The sequence below is a fragment of the Dendrobates tinctorius genome, unplaced genomic scaffold (genome assembly GCF_039654945.1).
Source record: "Dendrobates tinctorius isolate UK_male_01 unplaced genomic scaffold, ASM3965494v1 ptg000143l, whole genome shotgun sequence".
In the NCBI taxonomy this organism is placed as follows: Eukaryota; Metazoa; Chordata; class Amphibia; order Anura; family Dendrobatidae; genus Dendrobates; species Dendrobates tinctorius.
In genome coordinates this window covers 47,784,816-47,810,898 of record NW_027361810.1, presented here as the reverse complement: position 1 = coordinate 47,810,898, position 26,083 = coordinate 47,784,816, and the positions used below count along the sequence as shown (strand labels likewise).

General features: G+C 42.8%; 1 protein-coding gene across 2 annotated transcripts in view; it reads left to right on the top strand.

The window, feature by feature from the left end:
- Positions 1–3,448: 3,448 nt before the first annotated feature.
- The window catches only part of LOC141049117 (acetylcholine receptor subunit alpha-1-B), a 40,039-nt gene continuing 17,404 nt past the window's right edge, over positions 3,449–26,083 (top strand). The window contains exons 1-5 of one of the 2 annotated variants that reach the window (XM_073545250.1): positions 3,449–3,491; positions 6,013–6,155; positions 6,244–6,288; positions 20,855–20,964; positions 22,072–22,267. In XM_073545250.1, coding sequence (XP_073401351.1) covers positions 3,449–3,491; positions 6,013–6,155; positions 6,244–6,288; positions 20,855–20,964; positions 22,072–22,267 — 537 coding nt within the window. Of the gene's footprint in view, positions 3,492–6,009; positions 6,156–6,243; positions 6,289–20,854; positions 20,965–22,071; positions 22,268–26,083 lie in introns of both variants that reach the window. The other variant, XM_073545249.1, reaches the window with a different exon arrangement.

The window sequence follows — 26,083 nt, the reverse complement described above, 5'->3', positions numbered from 1 at the left end:
CATCTCAGAGATCTGGAAGCTTGCGGAAGGTCCCGGCTGCTATAAAAGGCACGCATGGCTGTTCCGCCATGCGCTAGTATAGACTTACTTGCTGCTGTGTGCATGAGGACGGATGTATGATTCTCGTGAATGACTCATTATAAAACCCTTCCCTCTGATATTACGTATGTGGTTAGGGACTGAGTTAGAATCAGCGCCAGCGCTCCTCTGCTGCAACATCCACAGCTGCTAGCGTCCAACATTGCGCTTGTGCCTTAGCCTTGTCGTTTAGCGGCAGTGTCCATGCCACGCTGCAGTAGCAGCCCCTTTGCGTCCGCAGTTGCGACACTCCGCACACGGTAGGTCTAGACGGACGTAGTGCCGCCGTCTTGGGCTACTCCTGTGACCTGATACCGTGTGTGCGTTTTTACTGAGTACTGTGACCACAACAGGCTCAGTCTTTTGTTTGTACTTATTTGGCATCGCTGTGAATTAACTGAGATTGCTCTGCGCTCCTGGGTAAAGTTTATTCCTGTGCGCATTTCTGCCATATTGCTCCTGCCACCACTTAGCAGCGGTTATATAATCTACTGCACGGTGGACCCCAACCGGCGAACAAACTTTATTATTATTTTTATTTAGTGCGTTCCGCCGTTCCTAACATTATACTAGCGCCAGGGTCTGGCTAGTGATGGCAGAACAGCAGCAACTGTTACAGTGTATTCGGCAGCTTGAGGGTTGGTTGGCCACTCTTGAGAGGGCTCTCTCAGCTGCACAATCCACCGAAGCTGCTGTAAAGGCAATCACAGACGTTTCCTGTATGTCCACGTCCTCCCTCGTGCCGACAGTTACCCACCTCCCCATAAATTTTCTGGCGATGGCGCCTCCTGTAGGGGTTTCATCACCCAGTGCTCTATTCAGCTGGAGCTACTGGCTGCGCGATTCCCTACGGAGCGGGCCAAGGTGGAGTTTATTGTTTCCCTTTTGTCGGGCAAGGCGTTGGAGTGGGCTACGCCATTATGGGAGCGTGGTGACCCAGAGGTTCGGACTGCTGCTCAGTTTCTAACAGCTATTAAGCAGGTCTTCCTCGGTCCACGGGTCACGCACGACACCTCTCTTCAGCTTCTTGCTTTGACTCAGGGTTCTCTCTCGGTTAGTCAGTATGCCGTCTGTTTTCAGACACTGGCTTCCGAGCTGGAGTGGTCCGATAAAGCCCTCATCCCTGTGTTTTGGAGAGGTTTGGTGGAGCATGTTAAAGATGCTCTCTCTACCAGAGAGGTTCCTGCAAGTTTGGAAGAGCTGATTGCCATTTCCACCCGCATTGACCTCCAATTTTCGGAGCGCGGTATGGAGCGTGCTCAATACAAACGGAAGGTTACCTCGGCTCCCAATTTTTTTGAGCCTCTGGAACTACCCGAGCCAGAGGTTCCACCCCCAGAGCCCATGGAGGTGTCTCGCGCCGTTCTCCAGGCGCGTCCCCCACAAGACTCCAGTTGCGGTTATATTTGTCAACACGCTGTGGCCCACAACGGCCAAATTCTGTGCCGCCGGGCAAAACCCTTGTTCCTCCCCGCCTTCGGCCGAAGGTTCTCGCGTGAGCACACGCGTCCAGGAGGGGTGGTCACTGTGGCTATATGCAGACTACAAAACTCCTGGCAGGGTCTTACTGGTGGCCGCACAGGGCTCGGGATGTTAAAAAATATATTCAGGCCTGCGCCTTTTGTGCTCGGAATAGCCTCCTTAAACGAAGGGTGGAGACGCCTGCCGACACACGATGGCGTTCCATTTTAACTTCTGCTCCTGTTGTCTCCCATGGGTCCCTTCTCAAACCTGGCAATCTTGCCGCCCCTGATGCCTTCCATTTGTCCCGGGTCTTCCTGTCACCTACTGGGACATTAGACTTGCCTTCGGACGAGTCTGAGGCCTATATCTCTGATGGGCACAAGTTGGTGGATCAGAAGGCCCAGGGAGGAGGGGGCCCTAGGAGGGGGGATAATGTTAGGCGTCGGATTTCTGCGTTTACTCCGCAGGGATCCAGACCCTCACATTCTGCAGTCTCCTGCTGTTTATCTACTGCAGAGGAGATTGCCTTGCAGCAAATCTCTCCTGAGGCTAAGTCCTTCTGTCCTCCTACTGAGCATGCTCATGGGACGATCTCCCATTGGAGATCGGGAGTCATGTGCTCAGGTCCCGCTCCAGATCTCATTGGGCCTTCTCAGAGATCTGGAAGCTTGCTGAATCTCCCGGCTGCTATAAAAGGCATGCATGGCTGTTCCGTCATGCGCTAGTATAGACTTACTTGCTGCTGTGTGTATGAGGACGGATGTATGATTCTGGTGAATGACTCATTATAAAACCCCTTCCCTTTGATATTACGTATGTGGTTAGGGACTGCCTTATAATCAGCGCCAGCGCTCCTCTGCTGCAACATCCACAGCTGCTAGCATTCGACATTGCGCTTGCGCCTTAGCCTTGTCGCTTAGTGGCAGTGTCCACGCCGCGCTGCAGTAGCAGCCCCTTTGTGTCCGCAGTTGCAACGATCCGCACACGGTAGGTCTAGCCATATTGTTCCTGCCACCGCTTAGCAGCGGTTATATCACCTTCTGCACGGTGGACCCTGAGCAGCAAACACACTTTATTATTATTTTTATTTAGTGCGTTCCGCCATTTCTAACATATCAATGCCTCTTAGGTATAATGTGTATTCAGTAAATAAAAAAGTCAAATGTTGCTTCAATAAAGTTACAAACATGAAGGCCAGAGGAGATAGAAGTGCTGGCTGTGTCCCTCACCCCAACACGTGTTTTGCCTGTCTCCTAGGCTCCCAAAATGTTGGCAAATCTTTCAGGTCTCAAAAAGTCTCCTGGAACCTCCAATAACACAGTGGTTCCCCCAAAACTTTTTCACCGTAGGGTGCCTAGAAGTTCATTCAGGGGCGTAAATAGGACATGGTATACTGCAATAAGGGTCTGATTTTAGGCATCTAGAAATCTACAAACCTTGGACGTGGATAGGTGCACCACATGTGTCAGCCTCAGCTGCTAGATGGAGGCTCCAAGCTGGGCATCACCTCAATGGGCTTAACATGTGCTAATCGGGTATATAAAGAGACACTATCTAAAGTAGGCAAGAATTTAAGAAGACTTTGTCCTGAAATGCTCAAACATGCGTATGTAGAAATTATAGCCTTTTTTAAATTAATGGTGGAGCATAAATAAGAGAAGATAAAACTTTGATAATTCTACTTGAATCTATAAGTTGTAAGAGTCATCTGCTGAATAATTTCTGAAAGCTCCCAGAGGCTCAGCTGTCCCCGAAAACAGGTGGAGAGCAATAATAGCCCAGTAGTCTCATTCCAGTCCATGGCACCGGAAGCGGCAGTGTCCTACACACTAGACGAGATACTTTCAACAATCTAAAATTTCATTCCAGGCATCAAACCAAAGAGAGCTGGAAGAAAAGGAAGGAAATGGGTTTTACTGTAGCACACATTATTTTCTTCATATTATCAGGTACAATTACTATTTTTTTGCTTTATGTGTAAATGTTTATTCCTTTGTATATTTATGGTGTGGAATCTAGTCCTAACTGCTAATAATAAATGTAGACTCGGTCATTTATACCTGAGGCTGAACGTTTCGATTATATGTTCTAAAATTGTCGCAGTGAATTTTTCCATTTCTAACACATGCACCGAACATTTTGGGAGAACTATGTGTTCTCCAATAAGTTCTAAGTATTTCATGTCGTAGGGGTCATACAGGTCTTTTGGATAGAAGTTTAGGGCAGAGGTGCATTTAATGTTATATAAGTCTAGAATACACATAAAAGTTGCAGAAATGCAACAAATTGCTGATGCTTGCCACATAAAACAACAATCCTTTATCTGATGAGTATATATTTGTAGAATTATTTTATATATGTATTATTTTGTTAAGTGTTCTAGACCTATAATTCTGCTGGGTTATGGCCATACTGTATATTTTCTAAACGATAATTTACAATGAACTGGAAATATCTAAATAGTTTATGGTTTATATGTGATTTGATGGCTGACCATTTATAAAGTAAGAGTTGGCAGAAAAAAGGTTTTATAAATTTGGCGACAACCCCCTATGCACACACCAGTATCAAGGAGGACCAAAAGGTGTCAGAACAAGAACAGGAGTTTGTAAATTGTTCCAAATGTATTTTATACTCTTTTTCTTTACATTATATGCACGTGTACTGCCTGATCTTAATATGCCAATTTACCATTATAGCCTTCCTGCAAATAATGCTTCCTCCACCATTGTGAAACCTTTGGCCAAACAAAAGCAAAGATGATGTTGGGAGACAATTTCCCCTTACAAATCACAAACTCTTTTAATGCAACAGGTTTAGTACTGTGCATAAATCTATTACTCGATGCAGATAGCTTTCATGATATATCATCCATGGTCAGATTGTGTATATAAATGTACAATTAGGGTCACATTATTATAGTATTTGAAATACACATTTACCAAAATGACAAAAAAAACTCAGAAATTCCTATTATAGCAATTAAATAAGGTGTCATTCTTGTATCAGTGAATATAGTAAAGGAAAACTAAACATTCAAAATTTTCAAATAAAATGAAGCAAAATCTATCTCTTAATTTTCTATTTCACTTTTATCCTATTCTGTCTCATATTTACATATATAATTAAGAAACCTATAAAGGAGTTTTTGTTATGTGTCCCATAAATTAGCCTGTCTTCCCTCTTTTTCGTCATTTCCTGTGTTTGTCAGTAAATCAGCTGCCTGCAGCAGGAGCTTCTTCCTCTGTGGTGCTGCAGCAGGAGCTTTTTCCTCTGTGTTGCTGCAGCAGGAGCTTCTCCCTCTGTGATGCTGCAGCAGGAGCTTCTTCCTCTTCTGTGCTACAGTATGTGCTTCTCCCTCTTCTGTGCTGCAGTATGAGCTTCTCGCTCTGCTGTGCTGCAGCAGGAGTTTCTCCCTTTGCTGTGCTGCAGCAGGAGCTTCTCCCTGTGTCTTGCTGAAGCAGGAGCTTCTCTGTCTGTCATGCTGCAGCAGGAGCCTTTCCCTCTGCTGTGCTGCAGCAGGGGCTTCTCACTCTGTCTTTCTGCAGCAGTTGCCTCTCTCTCTCTGCCGTGCTGCAGCAGAAGCCTCTACCTTTGCCTTGCTGCATCAGGAGCTTCTCCCTCTGCTTTCTGGTGTAGGAGCTTCTCCTTTTGTCCTGCTGCAGCAGAAGCTTCTCACTCTAACTTCCTGCAGCAGGAGCTTCTCCCTCTGACTTCCTGCAGCAGGAGCTTCTCCCTCTGCTGTTCTGGTGTAGGAGCTTCTCCTTTTGTCCTGCTGCAGCAGACGCTTCTCACTCTAACTTCCTGCAGCAGGAGCTTCTCCCTCTGACTTCCTGCAGCAGGAGCCTCTCCCTCTGCCTTCTCTGCAGTTGAACACAAATATTGTTACATCCCACTCTTAAATCCCTACTTCTTCAGTCCTTCACCAGCTGAAAATATAACAGATCGGAGGGAAAATAACAATTGACGATAACCAGTGTTTCCACCTTCACTTCTCCCTGTGCATTCTGAGACCTTTAAATGGTAAATCTGATTAATTGAGAAGAGATTAGTTAGCATTTTCATTTGTCTACACAACCAATTTGTCACAGAGACATTCAAGTTTGGTGACAACCCCTATGGGAGTCTGAATGTTTTTTCTGTTGGTTGTCAGTTCAGCTTTCTGACAGACAGATGCAACAATGGGAAAAAAAGTGAAATCAAATTGTCAACAACGTAACAGAAGAGGGCAACTAAGGGACTAATGTAAAATACAGAAATCTAAGGTATCAACCTGTAGTACAGCAAGCCCCAATAAATACACAAGACATTCCCTTTAATGCATGCTCGCCTCTGAGCTTACTAATAGTGAGGGACTAGTGATCACCAGTTTTCCAGGGGGAGAGTCCTGCAAACGGCTCCATATATCTTAGCTTCTTGGACCCTGTGATTGTGATATTCTTCTCTATCTTCTTCCCTTCTCTACAGCAGGTGCCGTTCTCTCCTATGAAAATGAAACTCGTCTACTTAATGACCTCTTTGAAAACTACAATAAAGTTGTGCGTCCAGTAGAGACATTCCATGATAAAGTCGTGGTCACGGTTGGGTTACAGCTCATCCAGCTTATTAACGTGGTACGTAAGAGAATATTATAAAAACTTAACTTTTTTTGTGTCCTTTTTTCTTATAATCACCTGATATTATTATCGCTCACGTTTGCAGGATGAAGTCAATCAAATTGTATCCACCAATGTTCGCATTAAGCAGGTTTGTGGTCGCTGTTCTTTATAATTTTTATATGTTATCTTCTTTTTGGGAAATAAAACTTAAAGAAGCGTTCCTCCTCCTCCATCAAAATTTTTATCCTCTTAATATATTGCTATCATATTATATAGCACTATGTACTTACAATTATTCATTTTGCCTTTCTAAACAGCTAATCCTTCTCTTTTCCATTAGGTCTATGACATCACGTGATTAAAAACTGACAAGCTGAATCCTTCTAATCTCTATGTAAAAACAGGAGGTCAATTTTCTCTGCATGAGTCATGAGTCACTGCAAAAGTCTATGGAGAGAGCAGCTGGGTCAGGAGGTGAAGAGGGGAATGATTTCTGAAGGGACAAAAGACTTCCTGCTTCTACATAGAGCAAAGAAAAGAGAAGAATTAGCTGGGTAGAAAGGCAAAATAAGCAATTGTAAATACACAGTGCTGTATAATATGATGACTGCAATATATGAAGAATATAAAAACTTTGATTGGAGGAGGAATGCTCCTTTAAAATTAGTTTTCCAAGACATTCATTGACAACCTCTTCTTAAGATAGACCATCAATATTTAATCTGTGGTGTTGTGATCCTCACTGTTGAAGGAGTTGTCTGTGATTGAACAATTAATCACTTTATCCGCAAGATAGGTCAACATATGGTATCCCACAATTAGCTGTAATTTTCTGTGGTGGATACAAGGAAAGTGTGGGGCGGAATAAAGCAGCTCCGTGAATAGTTTAGTGTCCGTTGTCCTTTATCCGGAAACCATTGGAGCAGATTTACAGTGGGGAAAAAAGTATTTAGTCAGCCACCAATTGTGCAAGTTCTCCCACTTAAAAAGATGAGAGAGGTCTGTAATTGACATCATAGGTAGACCACAACTATGAGAGTAAAAATGAGCAAACAAATCCAGAAAATCACCTTGTCTGATTTGGGAAGATTAATTTTGCAAATTACGGTGGAAAGTAAGTATTTGGTCACCTAAAAACATGCAAGATTTCTGGCTCTCACAGACCTGTAACTTTTTTTTTAAGAGTCTCCTCTTTCCTCCACTCATTACCTGTAGTAATGGCGCCTGTTTGAACTTGTTATCAGTATAAAAGACACCTGTCCACAACCTCAAACAGTCTGACTCCAAACTCCACTATGGTGAAGACCAAAGAGCTGTCGAAGGACACCAGAAACAAAATTGTAGCCCTGCACCAGGCTGGGAAGACTGAATCTGCAATAGGCAAGCAGCATGGTGTGAGGAAATCAACTATGGGTGCAATAATAAGAAAATGGATGACATACAAGACCACTGATCTCCCTCTATTTGGGGCTCCATGCAAGATCTGACTCTGTGGGTTCAAAATGATCACAAGAACGGTGAGCAAAAATACCAGAACCACACGGGGGGACCAGTGAGCTGTGATCAACGTAACAAAGGCTACCATCAGTAAAACACTACGTCGCCAGGGACTCAGTTCCTGCAGTGCCAGACGTGTCTCCCTGCTTAAGCCAGTACATGTTTGGGTTTGTCTGAAATTTGCTAGAGAGCATTTGGTTTATCCAAAAGAGTATTGCGAGAATGTCATATGGTCTGATGAAACCAAAGAAGAACTGATTGGTAGAAACAAAACTCATCGTTTTTGGAGGAGACAGACTGCTAAGTTGTATCCAAAGAACACCATACCTACTGTGAAGCATGGGGGTGGCAACATCATGCTTTGGGGCTGTTTCTCTGCAAAGGGACCAAGACCACTGATCTGTGTACATGAAACAAAGAATGGGCCCATGTATCATGCGATTTTGAGTGCAAACCTCTTTCCATCAGCAAGGACAATGAAGCTGAAATGTGGATGGGTCTTTCACCATGATAATGATCCCAAGCACACAGCCAGGGCAACAAAGGAGTGGCTTCGTAAGAAGCATATGAAGGTCCTGGAGTGGCCTAGCCAGTCTCCAGAACTCAAACCCATAGAAAACCTTTGGAGGGATTTGAAAGTCCTTGTTGCCCAGCGACAGGCCCAAAACATCACTGCTCTAGAGGAGATCTGCAAGGAGGAATGGGCCAACATACCACCAACAGTGTGTGCCAGCCTTGTGAAGACCTACAGAAAACGTTTGACCTCTGCCATTGCCAACAAAGGATATATAACAAAATATTGAGTTGAACTTTTGTTAATGATCAAATACTTATTTTCCACCATAATTAGCCAAATAAATCTTGCCAAATCAGACAAGGTGATTTTCTGGATGTTTTGTCATTTTGACTCTCATAGTTGTGGTCTACCTATGATGTTAATTACTGGCCTCTCTCATCTTTTTAAGTGGGAGAACTTGCACAATTGGTGGCTGACTAAATACTTTTTCCCCACTGTAGCAGATTGAGGTCAGCCCCCACCTATCTCTTACTGATGACATATCCTAAGTATTGTATGACATGAAATACATTGACTCGGATACCCAGAGAGGGGACCGTAGCACTCCATTACGTGCCGCTTTCCTTTCATTTTGCACACAGACATATCAATTCAGCTAAGTACCAAAAAAATCCCCTGTTAATGGGAAATAAGTAATAGCATAACTCAGAAAACAGTATATATCAACAAAGAGCCATATCTCAACTATTAAGTGAAAATTAAGGACCAAAAGAGTTTTAGCATAAAAAATAAATTTTATTGCATAATAATTAAAAACAACAGCAGAGCAACAATGCTAAAACAGGCAGTGGTAGACATAAATGGTAGATGATATCTAGAAAAGAATCCAAGTGGAAAGGGCATTACTCCCTCAAAGTACTCAATGATAAATCACATCCATGTAGTGTAAATATAATCTAGAGTGCCTTATTCATGAATCTGCCATATTTTATATAGTAGAGGTAATAGAGAGTATATCTTTTGCCAAAGAATTTATTTTAATAAATTCACTAGAATGTTAATTCTCAGCTGAGAAAAAAATGGGACCAATATAGTGTAATGTACATAACGCCGTGAGCAGTAACCACCACACGGAGAATAGATTAAATAGGTTACAAAAAGCTGCACCAAACATATGAGCTCACATAAAGTGGCAAAAGTTACAAATAAATACAAGTAATTGCCACAATGTGAGCCGGCATATTCACGAAGAGCAACATAAATAAACAGTTAGTTGCTCAGCAGAATAAACCACATATTAATGTGAATAAAACTGGGTGCAAATTGAAAAGAAAATGGGTTGAGGAAGCCAAGGCGCAACGCGCGTAGAGGCGGCAGGCAGTGGCAGCACATAGTCACTTCATGTAAGTGTTACGTTACTCTATTTTTCAATTGTTATCCGGTTCAACTTGCATGAATAGGTCTTTTTTTCTCTGCCTAGTAGAGAATACTTTGCTTTGGCCTTGGTTTGGTCATTTGTATGGGCTTATCTGCGCCAATATTTGCTGAGGTTATTATTTGCATTTTCTTTTCAATTTGCACCCAGTTTTATTCACATTAATATGTGGTTTATTCTGCTGAGCAACTAACTGTTTATTTATGTTGCTCTTCGTGAATATGCCGGCTCACATTGTGGCAATTACTTGTATTTATTTGTAACTTTTGCCACTTTATGTGAGCTCATATGTTTGGTGCAGCTTTTTGTAACCTATTTAATCTATTCTCCGTGTGGTGGTTACTGCTCACGGCGTTATGTACATTACACTATATTGGTCCCATTTTTTTCTCAGCTGAGAATTAACATTCTAGTGAATTTATTAAAATAAATTCTTTGGCAAAAGATATACTCTCTATTACCTCTACTATATAAAATATGGCAGATTCATGAATAAGGCACTCTAGATTATATTTACACTACATGGATGTGATTTATCATTGAGTACTTTGAGGGAGTAATGCCCTTTCCACTTGGATTCTTTTCTAGATATCATCTACCATTTATGTCTACCACTGCCTGTTTTAGCATTGTTGCTCTGCTGTTGTTTTTAATTATTATGCAATAAAATTTATTTTTTATGCTAAAACTCTTTTGGTCCTTAATTTTCACTTAATAGTTGAGATATGGCTCTTTGTTGATATATCAATTCAGCTGTATTGGGTAGCAATAGTACGTAGAATAAAACATGGGCATCTGGGCAGCCGTCACGGGCCCAGAGCTCCTGGGGTGGCCATGTCTGCCTAAAGTGACTCTGATCTAATCTGCCACTTGAAAGTATTTCTCATCAGTGATCTTTAACAGTTTCCTCCTATGCCTTAAAGGGAATCTGTCACCAGGTTTTTGCTATGTACTCTGAGAGCAGCATGATGCAAGGTTGAGATACTGATTCCAGTAATGTGTCACTAAACTTGTGTTGCTGTTTCAGTAAAATCAGTGTTTTATCAGCAGGAGTTGATCACTTAACGACTAGAAGTCTTGTGCCTCCTGGTCCACCTTCAACACTGATTGGCAGCTTTCTGTCAATGAACGCAAAAAAAACCTGCCAATCAGAGGCGTGGGCGGGGTTATACAGAGCTCGGCATTCAGAGCACTACTAGATCTGCAGCAGAGGAATCGAGGATTGTATCAGAATGACAGCAAAGCAGCCCAGAAAGTGATACATAGCTGGAATCAGGGTCTCTGTCCCGACATCATGTTGCTCTCAGAATACATAGAAAAACCTGCAGACATAATGCATTTAAGCATCGCTTATATAAGTGATGGCACAGTAGGGATGATGCGTTGTTCACCACTATGGCTAGTGATTTGCTGCAGTGGTCACATGCCGGCCCCACCAAAGATGAAGCTTGAAGGCCGACTAGAGCAGTGTTATGGAGGAGGGGATTAGTAGGTGACCATGCTTTCTGTTTATTTGTATATTTTTGGGCTTAACTTTAGGAATAAAAGGGCTGAACAGCCCCTTTAAGTGCTGGAGAATCCCTTTAAGGGAAATTTTCTGTAAGCGTGTATTTTGGGTATAATGATTCATTAATACAGGACATTAGACCACTGTGCCCCCATCATTGTCTCATTCTGTGGCCGCCATTTCAATGCAATGCCCCTCAGTCTATCCATGATGAATGCAGGGCATTGTAGCCCTCCTTGGGTCTAATTCTTGTCTGCAAAGATCATACCAGAAGATTAGACATGGTGGGAGACGTGCGTGCTCCTCTCAATGCTTCTACTTGTATCGATGGAGATAAGACATGGCAAAGAGACAAATACTAGTTATGGAAACACAACATCCAAAATTATTAATAAACCAAGTATGGACATTGTTATCCTCATGGCCGATCACGTGCAGACAAATATTCATTAAATACGGTAGATATTATTACCTCAACATAATACAACACATTATATACATGAGGTGAAGATTATATTACCTAGTCGTTTGATGAGAAGAAACAATGAGATAAAATTGTACAGGCGCTATAAAATCTACCATAATGGCAGAGAACATCACTGCTACTGGGCCAATGATCTCATTATTCATAGGTTATACCCACATCCTCCACTAGAGGGGGTTCACTACATTAACACACTAACTTTCCATACAAATGCAGCTCGCACCTCCTAGTGGTGGATGCAGGTATATGTAATAATTGATCAAGTCAGAAAAACAGATAACCTATACACAGGAATTCTGAAACTAAATGTATTGAACCAGCAATAAATATTATATGTCTCTGTTAGAACACACAAAATGTTATGTTTTAATTGAAATTATTAAAAAATCTACTTAGAATTAAGAATCCTCAGTAGTTGATACCTTTTAATGGCTAACTGAAAAGATGGTACCACATTGCAAGCTTTCGAGACTACTCAGGTCTCTTCATCAGGCATAGACTAATACAAGATCTGAAGAATCACATATTTATACACAACACAGCACAGAAAAAATGCAACAGATAAGACAAGTGACGTAAAGCAGAATTTTCATTATGGGAGAGGGATAAACATAAATATTGGAACAGTTCATAGATAAAGAGTGAAAGTTTTATTGTCCTCTGATTGTGGTCTGGTTCTGTTTTGTGATGCCACAGAAGGTCTGAAGAGCAAATTCCTTAATTGATTTAAAAAGACATAAATCCATGAGACACATTCATTCCAGCATTTAGTGTGTCAAATGTTGTCATAAGTTTATACTACCAGACTCTTCTGTCTCTCTGAGACTTGAAGTTACCTTTTAAAACAAGTAATTTAATGTCCATCATGCTATGACCGGGGACACAAAAATGTTTTGCCACAGGTAGATCCATTCTTTTTTCTCTTATTGTGTGACGATGAGAATTCATCCTTGTTCTAAGCTTTTGCCCGGTCTCCCCCACATACAGACCCCCAGTTGGACATTTAGTACCAATAATTAAGTATACCACATTAGATGTGATGCAGCTGAAAGTACCTGGGATCTTGTAGTCCTGATGTGAGTTGGGGATCTTTATCTTGTCTGTGGTCATTATAGATGGACAGGTTTTACATTTTTTCTGCTTGCAAGTAAAGATTCCTGCAGCTGTTGGAGAGGACAGGGAGCTTCTGACAATGATGCTTCTTAGATTTGGGGGCTGCCTAAAACACAGTAGTGGGGAGTCTGGAAATATGGATTGTAATCGGGCATCTTTTTGTAGTAAAGGTTGTAATTTCCGTGCAGCTCCCCTTAGCACTTCCAGATTTGGATTGTAGGTGACCACTAGAGGCACCTGGTTATTTTCTTCTTTAGCTTTTTAATGTAGGAGATGATTCCTTGATATTCTGGTGGCTCTTGTAATCTGGTTTTCAATTGTTCTTGGATGGTAGTCCTGATACAAAAATGCCAGGTGACCAAGGTGTTTGTCTCTATCCATGGGGTTGGAACATATACGATTGTATCTGATGGCTTGGCTGTAGACAATAGAGTTTTTTATGTGTTTTGGATGGAAACTGTCCCATTTAAGGTACAGTATGTTGGACGGTCGATTGGCTTCTTATATAGGCATGTCTCTACTTCATTGTTCTTTAGCTTAATGATTGTGTCCAAAAAGTTAATCTCAGTGGTGGAGTAGTTGAGTGTTAAGTTGATGGTGGGATGAAATTGATTAAACTGTTCGTGGAACGTCTTTAACTGTGGCTCAGACTCCGTCCAGATGATTAAAATATCATCACTGAAGCGGTAGTAGGCCAGAGGCCTGATGGGACATGAGGATAAAAAGTTGCTTTCAAGCTTGGCCATGAAAAGATTTGCATACTGTGGAGCCATTTTACTTCCCATAGCTGTACCTGTCTTCTGTAGATAGATCTTGTTGTCAAACTCAAAGTAATTATGGGTGAGGATGAATTTAAGGGGAGCTAAGGGAAGCTGCTCGGAAATTACAACATTTTCTACAAAAAGATGACCGATTACAATCCATATATCCAGACCCCCCACTACTGTGTTTTAGGCAGCCCCCAAATCTAAGAAGCATCTTGTTAGAAGCTCCCTGTCCTCTCCAACAGCTGCAGGAACCTTTACTTGCAAGCAGAAAAAATGTAAAACCTTTCCACTTATAATGACCGCAGACAAGATAAAGATCCCCATATCAGATCAGGACTACAAGATCCCAGGTACTTTCAGCTGCATCACATCTAATGTGGTGTACTTAATTATTTGTACTAAATGTCCAACTGGGGGTCTGTATGTGGGGGAGACCAGGCAAAAGCTTAGAAAAAGGATGACTTCTCATTGCCTCTGGTGGTTACTGAAAGTAGTGAAGCTGGTCAGATTGACAGAGGTGTTGCGAGTTCTCTTTCTGGGCTCCCTCTGGTGGTTACTGGAGGTAGTGGAGCTGGTCAGATTGACAGAGGCTTGCCACCTGATAATGATGATGACGATTGGAGATCTGGGGTTTCTGACTGGTGTATTTAAGTCAGCTGACTTCCTTCAATCCCTGCTAGTTATTTTCTTCCTGTGCCTTCTGAGGTCTGATGTCTGATGTCTCTTGCTCTGTTCCTGCATGGTTCCTTTGCTAATCTTTTAGCATTTGATCTGGTTTTGTCTGTCTCTGCTTTGTGCGGGTCAGTTTGCTCCTGCTGGGGCTTTGCTGGATCACCGCCCATATGTTACTGCTTGTGTCAGTTTCTTCTGTCCCCTGTTATATTGGTCTCTTTTTGCTTTGCTTTCAGTATATACCTGAGTGCTGATATAGTGGGGGCGAAGTCATGTGACTTCAGTGTTTTTTGTGCATCAGATATGTTGGATTTTTCAGGGTTTTTGCATGATTGCAGACAGTGTCTTTCCTTTCCTGTCCAGTCTAGTCAGTTTCGGCCCCATCATTTGCTCAGTCTATTTTTCTGCCTACGTTTGTGTTTTCATCTTGTCTCACCGACAATATATGTTTGGGGGCTGTCTATTCCTTTGGGGTCTGCTCCGGGGCAGTTTAGATTTCACCTTTCTTGCCTTAGGCTGAGTTATTTCTCCGGCTGTGCCGAGGCATCTAGGGCATCGTAGATATGCTCCATGGCTACTGCTAGTTGTGTGGATAGGATCAGGGGTCTGCAATCCGCTTAGTTACCAACCTCTCTGGTTTTCTGGTGGCTTAGCCTGGTCCTCCTCGGTGACCCATTCACAACAGAATCACCAGCCTTACTATAGACTCTAGGGTACTCTAAAGAAGGAAAGAATTTAAAAAAAAAAAAAAAAAAAAAGTGTCAATTTTTTTTGTATATTTTTTCCTCTTTTTTTTCTGGGGCCGTAGGAGGATATTTTTTGCCTAAATGGAGACTAAGCAATTGTCTGATCGTGTTGAGCAGCTCGCTGCTGAAGTGCGGGGAATTTCTGCCTATCTTGCTCAATCATCTGCTGTTGAACCAAAAATCCCTACTCCTGATGTGTTTTCTGGGGATCGGTCTAAATTTTTGAATTTTAAGAATAATTGTAAACTATTTTTTGCTTTGAAGCCTAACTCATCTGGGAGCTCTGTGCAGCAGGTTAAAATTGTCATCTCCCTGCTGCGCGGCGATCCCCAGGATTGGGCCTTTTCTTTGACACCCGGAGATTCTATTCTGGCTAATGTGGACGAGTTTTTTCAAGCCCTGGGGTTGTTGTATGATGAACCTAATGCTATTGATCAAGCTGAGAAAACCTTATTGGAATTGAACCAGGGTCAGGATTCTGCAGAGTTATATTGTCAAAAATTCCAAAAGTGGGCGGTCCTTACTAAATGGAACGATGATGCCCTAGCAGCTCTCTTTCAGAAGGGTTTGGCAGAAACCGTAAAAGATGTTATGGTGGGATTTCCTGTCCCCTCTGGTCTTGACGACACTATGTCATTGGCCATTCAAATTGTGAATTGTGAACGTAAAACTACACGAGAGGCGTTGCCGCCTTTCGAACGAACTTCTGAACCCATGCAATGCGATAGGGTTTTGTCTAGGGCGCAGCGTCAGGAGTTTAGAAGGCGTAATAAGTTGTGTTTTTTCTGTGGGGACGCCTCGCCTCTCATACTATTTCTGTCTGCCCTAAATGAGAAAAGCGTTTTGCTCACGCATTTACGGTGGGCAGTGTACAGCCTAATTCCTTTTGGCAATTACCTTGATCTGCTACTTGTCTACATTTTCCGCTAAGGCTTTTGTTGATTCAGGAGCAGCTTTGAATCTGATGGACTTTGACTTTGCCAAACATTGTGGTTTTCCCATGATACCCCTGCAGACTCCTATCCCTTTGAGGGGTATTGATGCCACTCCTTTGGCGGAGAATAAACCCCAGTTTTGGACCCAGGTGATAATGCGGGTGGCCCCGGACCACCAAGAGAATTGTAAATTTTTGGTGTTGCACAATTTGCATGATACTATTGTTCTGGGTTTTCCTTGGTTGCAAACTCATAATCCGGTTTTGGACTGGAAATCTGTGTCTGTGGTGAGTTGGGATTGTCAATGTGTTCTTAGTGACACTCCTGTTTTCTCCACCTCTCCCCAGTCTCATGATATTCCTGGCTATTTGGCTGATTTTTCTGATGTATTCAGTGAGAGTAAGTCTGTGTCTTTGCCTCCTCATAGGAGTTATGACTGCAATTGAGTTAATGCCCGGGTGTAAATTTCCCAAGGGTCGGCTTTTCAACTTATCGGTACCCAAACATAATGCTATGCAAACTTATATCAAGGAGTCGTTGGAGAAGGGTCATATTAGACCGTCCTCTTCACCTTTAGGTGCTGGGGTTTTTTTTGTGGCCAAGAAAGATGGCTCATTAAGGTCATGTATTGACTATCGTTCCCTTAACAAAATCACTGTTAAATATCAGTACCCGTTACCCCTGATTTCTGATTTATTTTCCAGAGTTAAAAGTGCCTGTTGGTTTACCAAACTTGACCTCAGGGGGGCGTATAATCTTATTCGCATCAAGCATGGGGATGAATGGAAGACAGCGTTTAATACTCCAGAGGGACATTTTGAGTACCTGGTGATGCCTTTTGGGCTCACTAATGCCCCTTCTGTCTTCCAATCCTTTATGAATGATATTTTCCGGGACTTTGTGGATAAGTTTTTGATCATTTATCTGGATGATATTTTGATCTTTTCCAGTGATTGGGATTCTCATGTGGAACATGTCCGGACTGTCTTCCGGATTTTGAGGGAAAATTCTCTGTATGTTAAGGGATCGAAGTGTCTCTTTGGTGTATAGAGGATTTCATTTCTGGGATTCATTTTGTCCCCGTCTACTATTGAAATGGACCCGGCCAAGGCACAGGCCATTTATGATTCGGTTCAGCCCACTTCTTTGAAGGCTCTTCAGAAGTTTTGGGGTTTTGCTAATTTCTACCGTAAATTTATTAGTAATTTTTCTGTTATTGTTAAACCACTGCCTGATTTGACCAGAAAAAGGGTGCTGATGTGTTGAATTGGTCTCCAGAGGCAGCCTTGGCTTTTCAGGAGCTTAAGCGGAGATTCACTTCTGCTCTGGTTCTACGGCAACCTGATGTCTCACTCCCATTTCAAGTGGAGGTAGATGCTTCTGAGATTGGTGCAGGAGCCGTTTTGTCCCAAAGAGATCCGGTGACTTCTAAGATGAATCCCTGTGCCTTCTTTTCTCGAAAATTTTCCCCATCTGAGCGTAACTATGACGTGGGGAATCGGGAATTGTTGGCCATGAAATGGGCATTTGAAGAGTTGAGACATTGGTGGGAGGGAGCTAGACATCAAGTTGTGGTCCTCACTGACCACAAGAATTTGATTTATCTTGAATCAGCTAAATGCTTGAATCCTAGACAGGCTAGGTGGGCCTTATTTTTCACCCATTTTAATTTTGTGGTCTCTTTTTTTCTGGGCACTAAGAATGTTAAGGCGGACGCCCTTTCTAGGAGTTTTTTTGCAGATTCTCTTGATGTGACCGAGCCTACTACCATTCTAAATGAGGGTGTAGTTCTTTCCGCCATCTCACCTGATTTGAGACATGCCCTGGAGGAATTTCAGGAGGACAAACCTGAACGTTGCCCTATGGGAAAATTGTATGTCCCTGACCAGTGGAGGAAAAGAGTAATGTCTGAAATTCATTGCTCCACGTTGGCTGGTCATCCAAGTATTTTTGGTACCAGAGATTTGGTGAGTCGGTCTTTTTGGTGGCCTGCCTTGTCTCGTGATGTCAGGAATTTTGTGCAGTCCTGTGGGACTTGTTCTCGGTCCAAGCCCTGTTCTCGTTCTAGTGGTTTTTTGATGCCCCTGCCGGTGCCCAGGATGCCATGGACCCATATCTCAATGGATTTTATTTCTGATCTTCCAGTATCTCAGAGAATGACTGTTATCTGGGTGATCTGTGATAGATTTTCTAAAATGGTCCATCTTGTACCACTCCCAAAGTTGCCATCTTCTTCTGAGTTGGTGCCCTTGTTTTTACAACAGGTGGTTCGTTTGCACGGGATTCCTGAGAACATTGTATCGGACAGAGGAGTCCAGTTTGTTTCCTGATTTTGGAGAGCTTTTTGTTCCAAACTGGCAATTCAGTTATCTTACTCCTCTGTATTTCATCCTCAGACCAATGGGCAGACTGAGAGAACAAACCAGACTTTGTTATCCTATTTGAGATGTTTCATATCTGCTGATCAGGATGACTGGGTCTCATTTTTGCCCTTGGCCGAATTCGCGCTAAACAATAGGGCTAGTTCTGCCACTTTGTTGTCGCCTTTTTTCTGTAACTTGGGTTTCATCCTCGATTTTCTTCAGGGCAGGTGGAATCTTCGGCCTGCCCAGGTGTGGATTCTGTGGTAGAGAGAATGCAGCAGATTTGGGACCAAGTAGTGGATAAGTTGTCCCACTCTCAGGAAAAGGCCCAACGGTTTTCCAACCGGCATAGGACCATTGGTCCCCGGTTTAAAGTGGGTGATATGGTTTCGTTGTCTTCAAAAAACATTCCTATGAAGGTTGTGTCTCCAAATTCATGGGACCTTATACGATTTTGGAAATCCTTAACCCCGTTCCTTTCCCTTTGGCTCTTCCAGTTACGTTTAAGATTCATAACGTTTTTCATAAATCTTTGTTGAAGAGGTTTGTGGAGCCAGTAGTTCCCATGGCGGCGCCTCCTGACCCTCTATTGGTTAAAGGTAATTTCGAGTATGAGGTAGAGAAGATATTGGATTCTCGTTTGGCTAGACGGAGACTCCAGTACTTGGTCAAATGGAAGGGTTATGGCCAGGAGGATAATTCTTGGGTCTCTGCTTCTGACATTCATGCCGAAAGATTGGTTCGTGCTTTTCATCGGGCCCATCCTGACCGGCCTGCTGGCGTGGATGAGGGTTCGGTGACCCCTCCTCAAGGGTGGGTACTGTTGTGAATTCTCTTTCTGGGTTCCCTCTGGTGGTTACTGAAGGTAGTGGAGCTGGTCAGATTGACAGAGGTGTTGCGAGTTCTCTTTCTGGGCTCCCTCTGGTGGTTACTGGAGGTAGTGGAGCTGGTCAGATTGACAGAGGCTTGCCACCTGATAATGATGATGACGATTGGAGATCTGGGGTTTCTGACTGGTGTATTTAAGACAGCTGACTTCCTTCAATCCCTGCTAGTGATTTTCTTCCTGTGCCTTCTGAGGTCTGATGTCTCCTGCTCTGTTCCTGCATGGTTCAGCTAAGTGGTTCATTTGCTAATCTTTTTGCCTTTGATCTGGTTTTGTCTGTCTCTGCTTTGTGCGGGTCAGCTTGCTCCTGCTGGGGCTTTGCTGGATCACCGCCCATATGTTACTGCTTGTGTCAGTTTGTTCTGTCCCCTGTTATATTGGTCTCTTTTTGCTTTGCTTTCAGTATATACCAGAGTGCTGATATAGTGGGGGCGAAGTCGTGTGACTTCAGTGTTTTTTGTACATCAGACGTGTTTGATTTTTCAGGGTTTTTGCGTGATTGCAGACAGTGTCTTTCCTTTCCAGTGCTGTCTAGTCAGTGTGGGCCCCATCATTTGCTCAGTCTATTTTTCTGCTTGCGTTTGTGTTTTCATCTTGTCTCACCGACAATATATGTTTGGGGGCTGTCTATTCCTTTGGGGTCTGCTCCGGGGCAGTTTAGATTTCACCTTTCTTGCTTTGGGCTGAGTTAGTTCTCCGGCTGTGCCAAGGCATCTAGGGCATCATAGGTACGCTCCACGGCTACTGCTAGTTGTGTGGATAGGATCAGAGGTCTGCAATCCGCTTAATTACCAACCTCTCTGGTCCTGCTATCCTCCTCGGTGACCCATTCATAACACTTGTGGGGGCATCACAACACAAAACCAGACACCAATCAGAGGACAATAAAACATCCATACTCCTTATCTATGAACTGTTCCAATATTTATGTCTATCCCTCTCCCATAATGATAATTCTTCTTCATGTCACTTATCTATCTACTGCATTATTCCTGTGTCCTCTTGTGCATAAATAGGTGATTCTTCGGATTTTGTATTAGTCTTTGCCTGATGAAAAGACCTGAGTAGTCTCGAAAGCTTGCGATTTGTTACCATCTTTTCAGTTAGCCATTAAAAGGTATCAACTACTGAGGACTCTCAATTCTAAATATTTTTCTATCTACTGGCTAACACGGTACAAAGATATATATCTTTCCTGTAAAAAAGCTACCTATCACAACGTCTATCTAAAGTGTCCAGTGCCAGATATCGCATCTGCGCAAAAATCTTGGTTAAGTTACCCAACAAGATATACAGTATATATATATATATATATATATATATATAACTTACTGTATGTATTTATTTTTAGAACACCATTGATTCCATGGTGCTGCACATGAGAAGATAGATAGATAGATAGATAGATAGATAGATAGATAGATAGATTAGATTGTAGTTTTACTTGTCCCCCTACATCTGTCAGGCTACCATTTCATTGGCTGTAGTTGGCACCCCACTCAAAAAGTAGTTCCCTTTTTATGACTGTAGTTTACTGTCTATTGCCTATGAACAACTATATAAAAAGTTTTGAAAAAAGAAAGAGTATTGTTCCGATAATAATTAAGGTGTTAATTAGTCTGGTACTCTGATACCCATTTATGGACGCTGGTTGCAGAAATACACTGTATATGTAAGATCTTGTTTGTGAACTTTCACAATGAAATTGACTTATTATTAGCATTTACTGTATGTATGATATGTACACTCTAATAATAATAATATATATATTTTTATATTTTCTTTTGTTTAGCAATGGGTGGATGTCAATTTAAAATGGAACCCAGCAAAATATGGTGGGATACAGAAAGTCCGAATTTCTTCCAGTAATATTTGGCGACCCGATTTTGTTCTTTACAACAAGTAAGATGTCTATCAATTCATTATGAAGTTATCTAAATCATATATGCGTATATATATATATATATATATATATATAGTATATATATATATATATACACAGTATGTATAAATAAATACTTTTCCTTATTATATAAAATAGCATCATATTGTACCAATGAATGTAAATATAATTTAGTTTTGGTGTCTCTTGGAGTCTCGCATTTGTACTGCCTCCAAAGCCATAGATTTCACGATACACTTTGCATAGATTGCTAAGTGGTTCTCTTAGACCCTATGAGACTGGTGAACTTACTTTTAAACTCCTTGTTAAAATCATTGCGTATTCCAGGCTTGGAAATTAGAATTTATATATCAGTTTTGAAACTTTCAAATAGAATTATACAGCCATTCTAACATGGATTCTCAAAATAAGTACACCAGGCTCATCAGATATAAAAAAAAAAATCTACATGTATGCAGTTTGTATTGTGATATCTGGGACAGATACATGTAAGGGTGGTTTCACATTAGCGCTTTTTAAGCGCACGCACGGCCGGGGGTAGCTCCGCCCCCGAGCCGGCTCTCTGCCCGACGTGCCCGCCCCTTGCTTGTATCGCCGCCTCCTAGCGCACAGCGGCGCCTGCGATCGGCGCACCCTATCTTTAGCATAGGGTGCGCAGATCGTGCGCAGGCCGTGCGCTAGTTGCGCTTTGACCTGCGCTGCGCACTTTTGACGGTGCGCCGTGCGCGCCAAAATCAAACTTTTCGGATTTTGGCGCACACGGCGCACTGTCAAAAGTGCGCAGCGCAGGTCAAAGCGCAACTAGCGTACGGCCTGCGCACGATCTGCGCACCCTATGCTAAAGATAGGGTGCGCCGATCGCAGGCGCCGCTGTGCGCTAGGAGGCGGTGATACAAGCAAGGGGCGGGCACGCCGGGCAGAGAGCCGGCTTGGGGGCGGAGCTACCCCCGGCCGTGCGTGCGCTTAAAAAGCGCTAATGTGAAACCACCCTTAGTAACCCATTTCCTAATATATTACTACATTGCTAATTGTCTAGTGTTTAGTTGATGAAAATAAGCAGAAACATTTGAAGGAATCAACTTTTTTTATCTTTTACTTCATCACAGTGCAGATGGAGACTTTGTTATTGTAAAGGATACAAAGGTCCTCCTTGATTATACAGGAAAAATTATCTGGACTCCTCCGGCCATTTTTAAAAGTTACTGTGAAATTATAGTTACATACTTCCCATTCGACCAGCAGAACTGCAGCATGAAACTGGGAACCTGGACCTATGATGGCTTGTTAGTAGTTATAAACCCGGTAAGGAATCTTTACATGAGTTGACGGCTGAATGCCTTGTAAATATATCCTGCGGTTTCTATAATCTGCACTCACAATATTTTTATGTTTTATACCAAAATGCATTTCTGTATCTACAGTATACTAGTAGATATTTTTGACACCCTATTAGGGATGAGCAAACATTTAAATAAACTTAAATATGTTACTCGGCCCGAGCAATTCCTAATGCTCGGATTCTCGTTTCGAGCAACGAGTATAATGGGAGTCAATGGGAGATACAAGCATTTTTATGGCAGATCCTACAAGGAGGTCTGAGGGGCAGATGGATGGAAAAAGTGCTGAATGGAAGGAGAACAGCATGGGGAAGACCCCTGGAAGCATCCCTGACTCACAGATCACTGCTGAGAACAATGGTATCACATTTTATCTCCATTTTAAGGACTGACAATAAAACACTAAAAACTGATGAGAAATTGTTCACACATTGCCACATGCGGATTATTTCTTCTGCACTGGTGTACCACACGGCCAATCCCTGATTGTAGGCTGGCTGTTTCATTTGGTATTTATGCACCTGTGCAGCTGCCATTTTACTTGGGTCCGCTGCACCCTGGATTAGTGCAGATGCATTTGGGCCTGTCTGGTTTGTAAGAGAAATTGGAGTTTACAGGAGAAAATGTTTAATGACCTGTATATAATTCAAAATTTTAAAAAAAATATTTTAAAAATGATAATTTGAGTATACCAAAATTGAAATATGTATTAAAAAAAATGAAATTTCAGTGTAATTTATGAAGGAAGCAAGAACTGCCAAAATTTGATTGAAGGGGGACTCAGATTCACCCTATATTACACATAAATGAGGGCCTCATTCACATTTTGTTCAAATTGTCATGTAGTGGTATTCCTAGACTCATAAAGGCTATGGACTAAGTGAAAAGCCTGCCAAAAATTACAAAGATTGCTGTTAAAGAGAAATAGCGCAATAGTGCATTATCCAGTGTGCAGATAACAATTGCAAGTAATACACTCACCAAATGGAGTTTTGAAACAGGCAATGAAGGATTCGCTGCTGCAGAACCACAGCTCTACAAAGGACCAACATAGAAGACTCAGGATAGGAAAAATGTGGTTAGACAATCCACGCTGCGAATCACTAAAAACTCGATTAATACAGTGGTCTTTTTACTACACATTTCAGAGTCTCACAGAACTCCTTCCCAGGAAAAAACACCTACACCCTTCCATACACCCTTCAAGGCACCAACTATAATATGTCATTCAAATATTGTGAGCAATGTGTAGTTGTGGTTGTCTCACACTCATAAAAGTTCTGTACTAAGTGCAAAGCCTGCCAATAATTACAAGCAGGGTCATCCATACACCCTTCAAGGCACCAACTGGAGTGCCTCATAAAAAAATTAAGAAAGTGTAGTTGTGGAACTTCTACACTCATATAGGTTTTGCACGAAGTGAAAACCCGGGAAAAAATTATAATAAGGGTCATCCAGTAATCCATATACCCTTGAAGGCTACAACTGGTGGGCCTCATTCAAATATTGAAGGTTAAAAACATTATGTGATGCTGTCCTCTGCTTGTGTGGAAAAGTCGAGGCTAATCCGGCACAACACCTCCGAGGCATAAAGGGACAGCTCATGCCAGGTGTCCAGGAATCAGGGAGTATGCTGGTTTTGTCGGCCAGGTATTGCTTGACCATCTTTAAAAACTTTTCCCTCCTTGTCAGAAATATCCGGTCATCAGGACATGGACGCTGGGAGAGTGTCATGAAATTGGACCATGTATTTGACAGCCTCTGATGTACCAGATGTGTGTGCTCCTCACCTCTCCTCCTAGGTTGGGCAAGGGAGCTTGCATCCTGATGCTAGTGTTGTCTGATGGGAATTTTTTCTACATATTTTCCAGAATGGACTTCTGGTATGCCACCATTTTAGTAGACCTCTCCACCTCAGGAATGAGGGATGCAAGGTTCTCCTTGTAGCGTGGGTCTGAACAACCAATACTCTTTTTTTTGGCCAAGATGAATGTAATGCGAGGGTCACAGGAAAGACAATGGTACATAGAGTCGGGCATATGTGCCAAGCTCCGTACAGCCACCACTTCACCTTATTCCACCGTGATGACTACTCTCCATCTCCTCAGCCCATCCACGTAGGAGAGATGGGACAAAGCTTGTGTGGGTACTAGCCTCTTTTGCGCTAGCAACCAGCTCCTGTTCCTCTTTATCCTCCTCAGCCTCCACGTCCTCATTGTTATCTAATCTGCGCTTAGCAGATGAGTTGAGGTTAGGCTGGGTAGTATCTGCCTGTCTCATGTCTTCATCCATCTCCACCTGGTTCGCATGCAAAGCTTCAGCTTTAATTGTGAGAAGCGACTGTTTAGGCACAGGTAAGCACAGAAACGGTATGGTTGAGCTGATTATGGCATCATCGCCACTCACCATCCTTCTGGAGTCCGCAAAGTCATGGAGAACCTCTCAAAAGTCAGACATCCATGCCCACTCTTCAGTTGTTAGATGTGAATGCTGCCCAGAACACCCACAGGCATGTTGGAGCTGATATTCGGCAAGCCTTGCCAGCATGTGCCGTGTGGAGTTTCAGAGCGTGATGACGTTGTGCTCCAGTAGGTGAGCTGGCACTTGCATGCGCTACTGCAGCACTGCCACAGCATACCTTGACCAGAAGCCCTGGCAAATCTGGTTAGGTTTTAAAAAAATGCAGAACCGCCAAGCATTGTAGGTGTGTGAGCTTGCCAAGCTTCACAGCCACTACCAGGTTGCGGCCGTTATTATACATGACCATGGCTGGTTGGAGGTTCAGAGGCGACAACCACAGATCTGTCTGGTCTCTTATTACTTTCAATAACTACCGTGGTGTGCTTTTTGTCTCCTAGACAAATTAGCTTCAGCAGAGCCGGTTGCCGTTTCGCTGAGGCAGTGCTGCAGAGTTTCCAGCTTCCAGATGTGGACAACGTGCTCGGAGATACCACATTGGAGATGGAGGAAGATGAGGAGCATGAGGGGGGTACAGGAACTGATGTAGGAGGTGGAGAAAACCTGATGTGCCATGCCAGGGTGGGTCTCGGCCCCAGCCTCCACAATGTTCACCCAGTGTGCAGTCAGGGAAGTGTAACGGCTCTGTTCACAAGCGCTTGTCCACATGTTGGTCATTAAGTGTACAGTCCCCGTAACTGCGTTGGTAAGGGCACGGGTGATGTTCCTAGACACATGCTGGTAGAAGGCGGGGATGCCACACCAGTAGAAATAGTGGTAGTTGGGGACCGAGAAATCTTCTATGTTTACAAGTCAAAACAGCAACAACCTAGAAATGGGCCGTTTAGTGTTTGGATCTTTTGGCTGGGAACTTCTTTTTTGCTCCAAGGCCTGGGGTAGTTACAGGTGTAGGCAATATGAAAATCACAAGCGAAACCTGATAAAAGGGGAGAAGTTACCTCAATCTTTGCATTGTGTGTCTGTGTCTGCCACACTAAGCATGGAGAACAGAAAGAGAAGAGGACTGTCTGAGGACTTGAGAATCAAAATTGTTAAAAAATATCAACAACCTCAAGGTTACAAGTTCATCTTCAGAGATGATGATATTCTTTTAGCCACGTTGCGCAACATAATCAAAAAGTTTACAACCCATGCCACTGTAGCTATTTTCCCTGAACATGGACAGCAGAGAAAAATTGATAAAGGTTGCAATGCAGGATCGTCCGGATGGTGAATAAGCAGCCCCAGTCTAGTTCCAAAGAAATACCATCTGTCCTGCAGGCTCATAGTGCATCAGTGTCAACGCGAAGTATCTGTCAACATT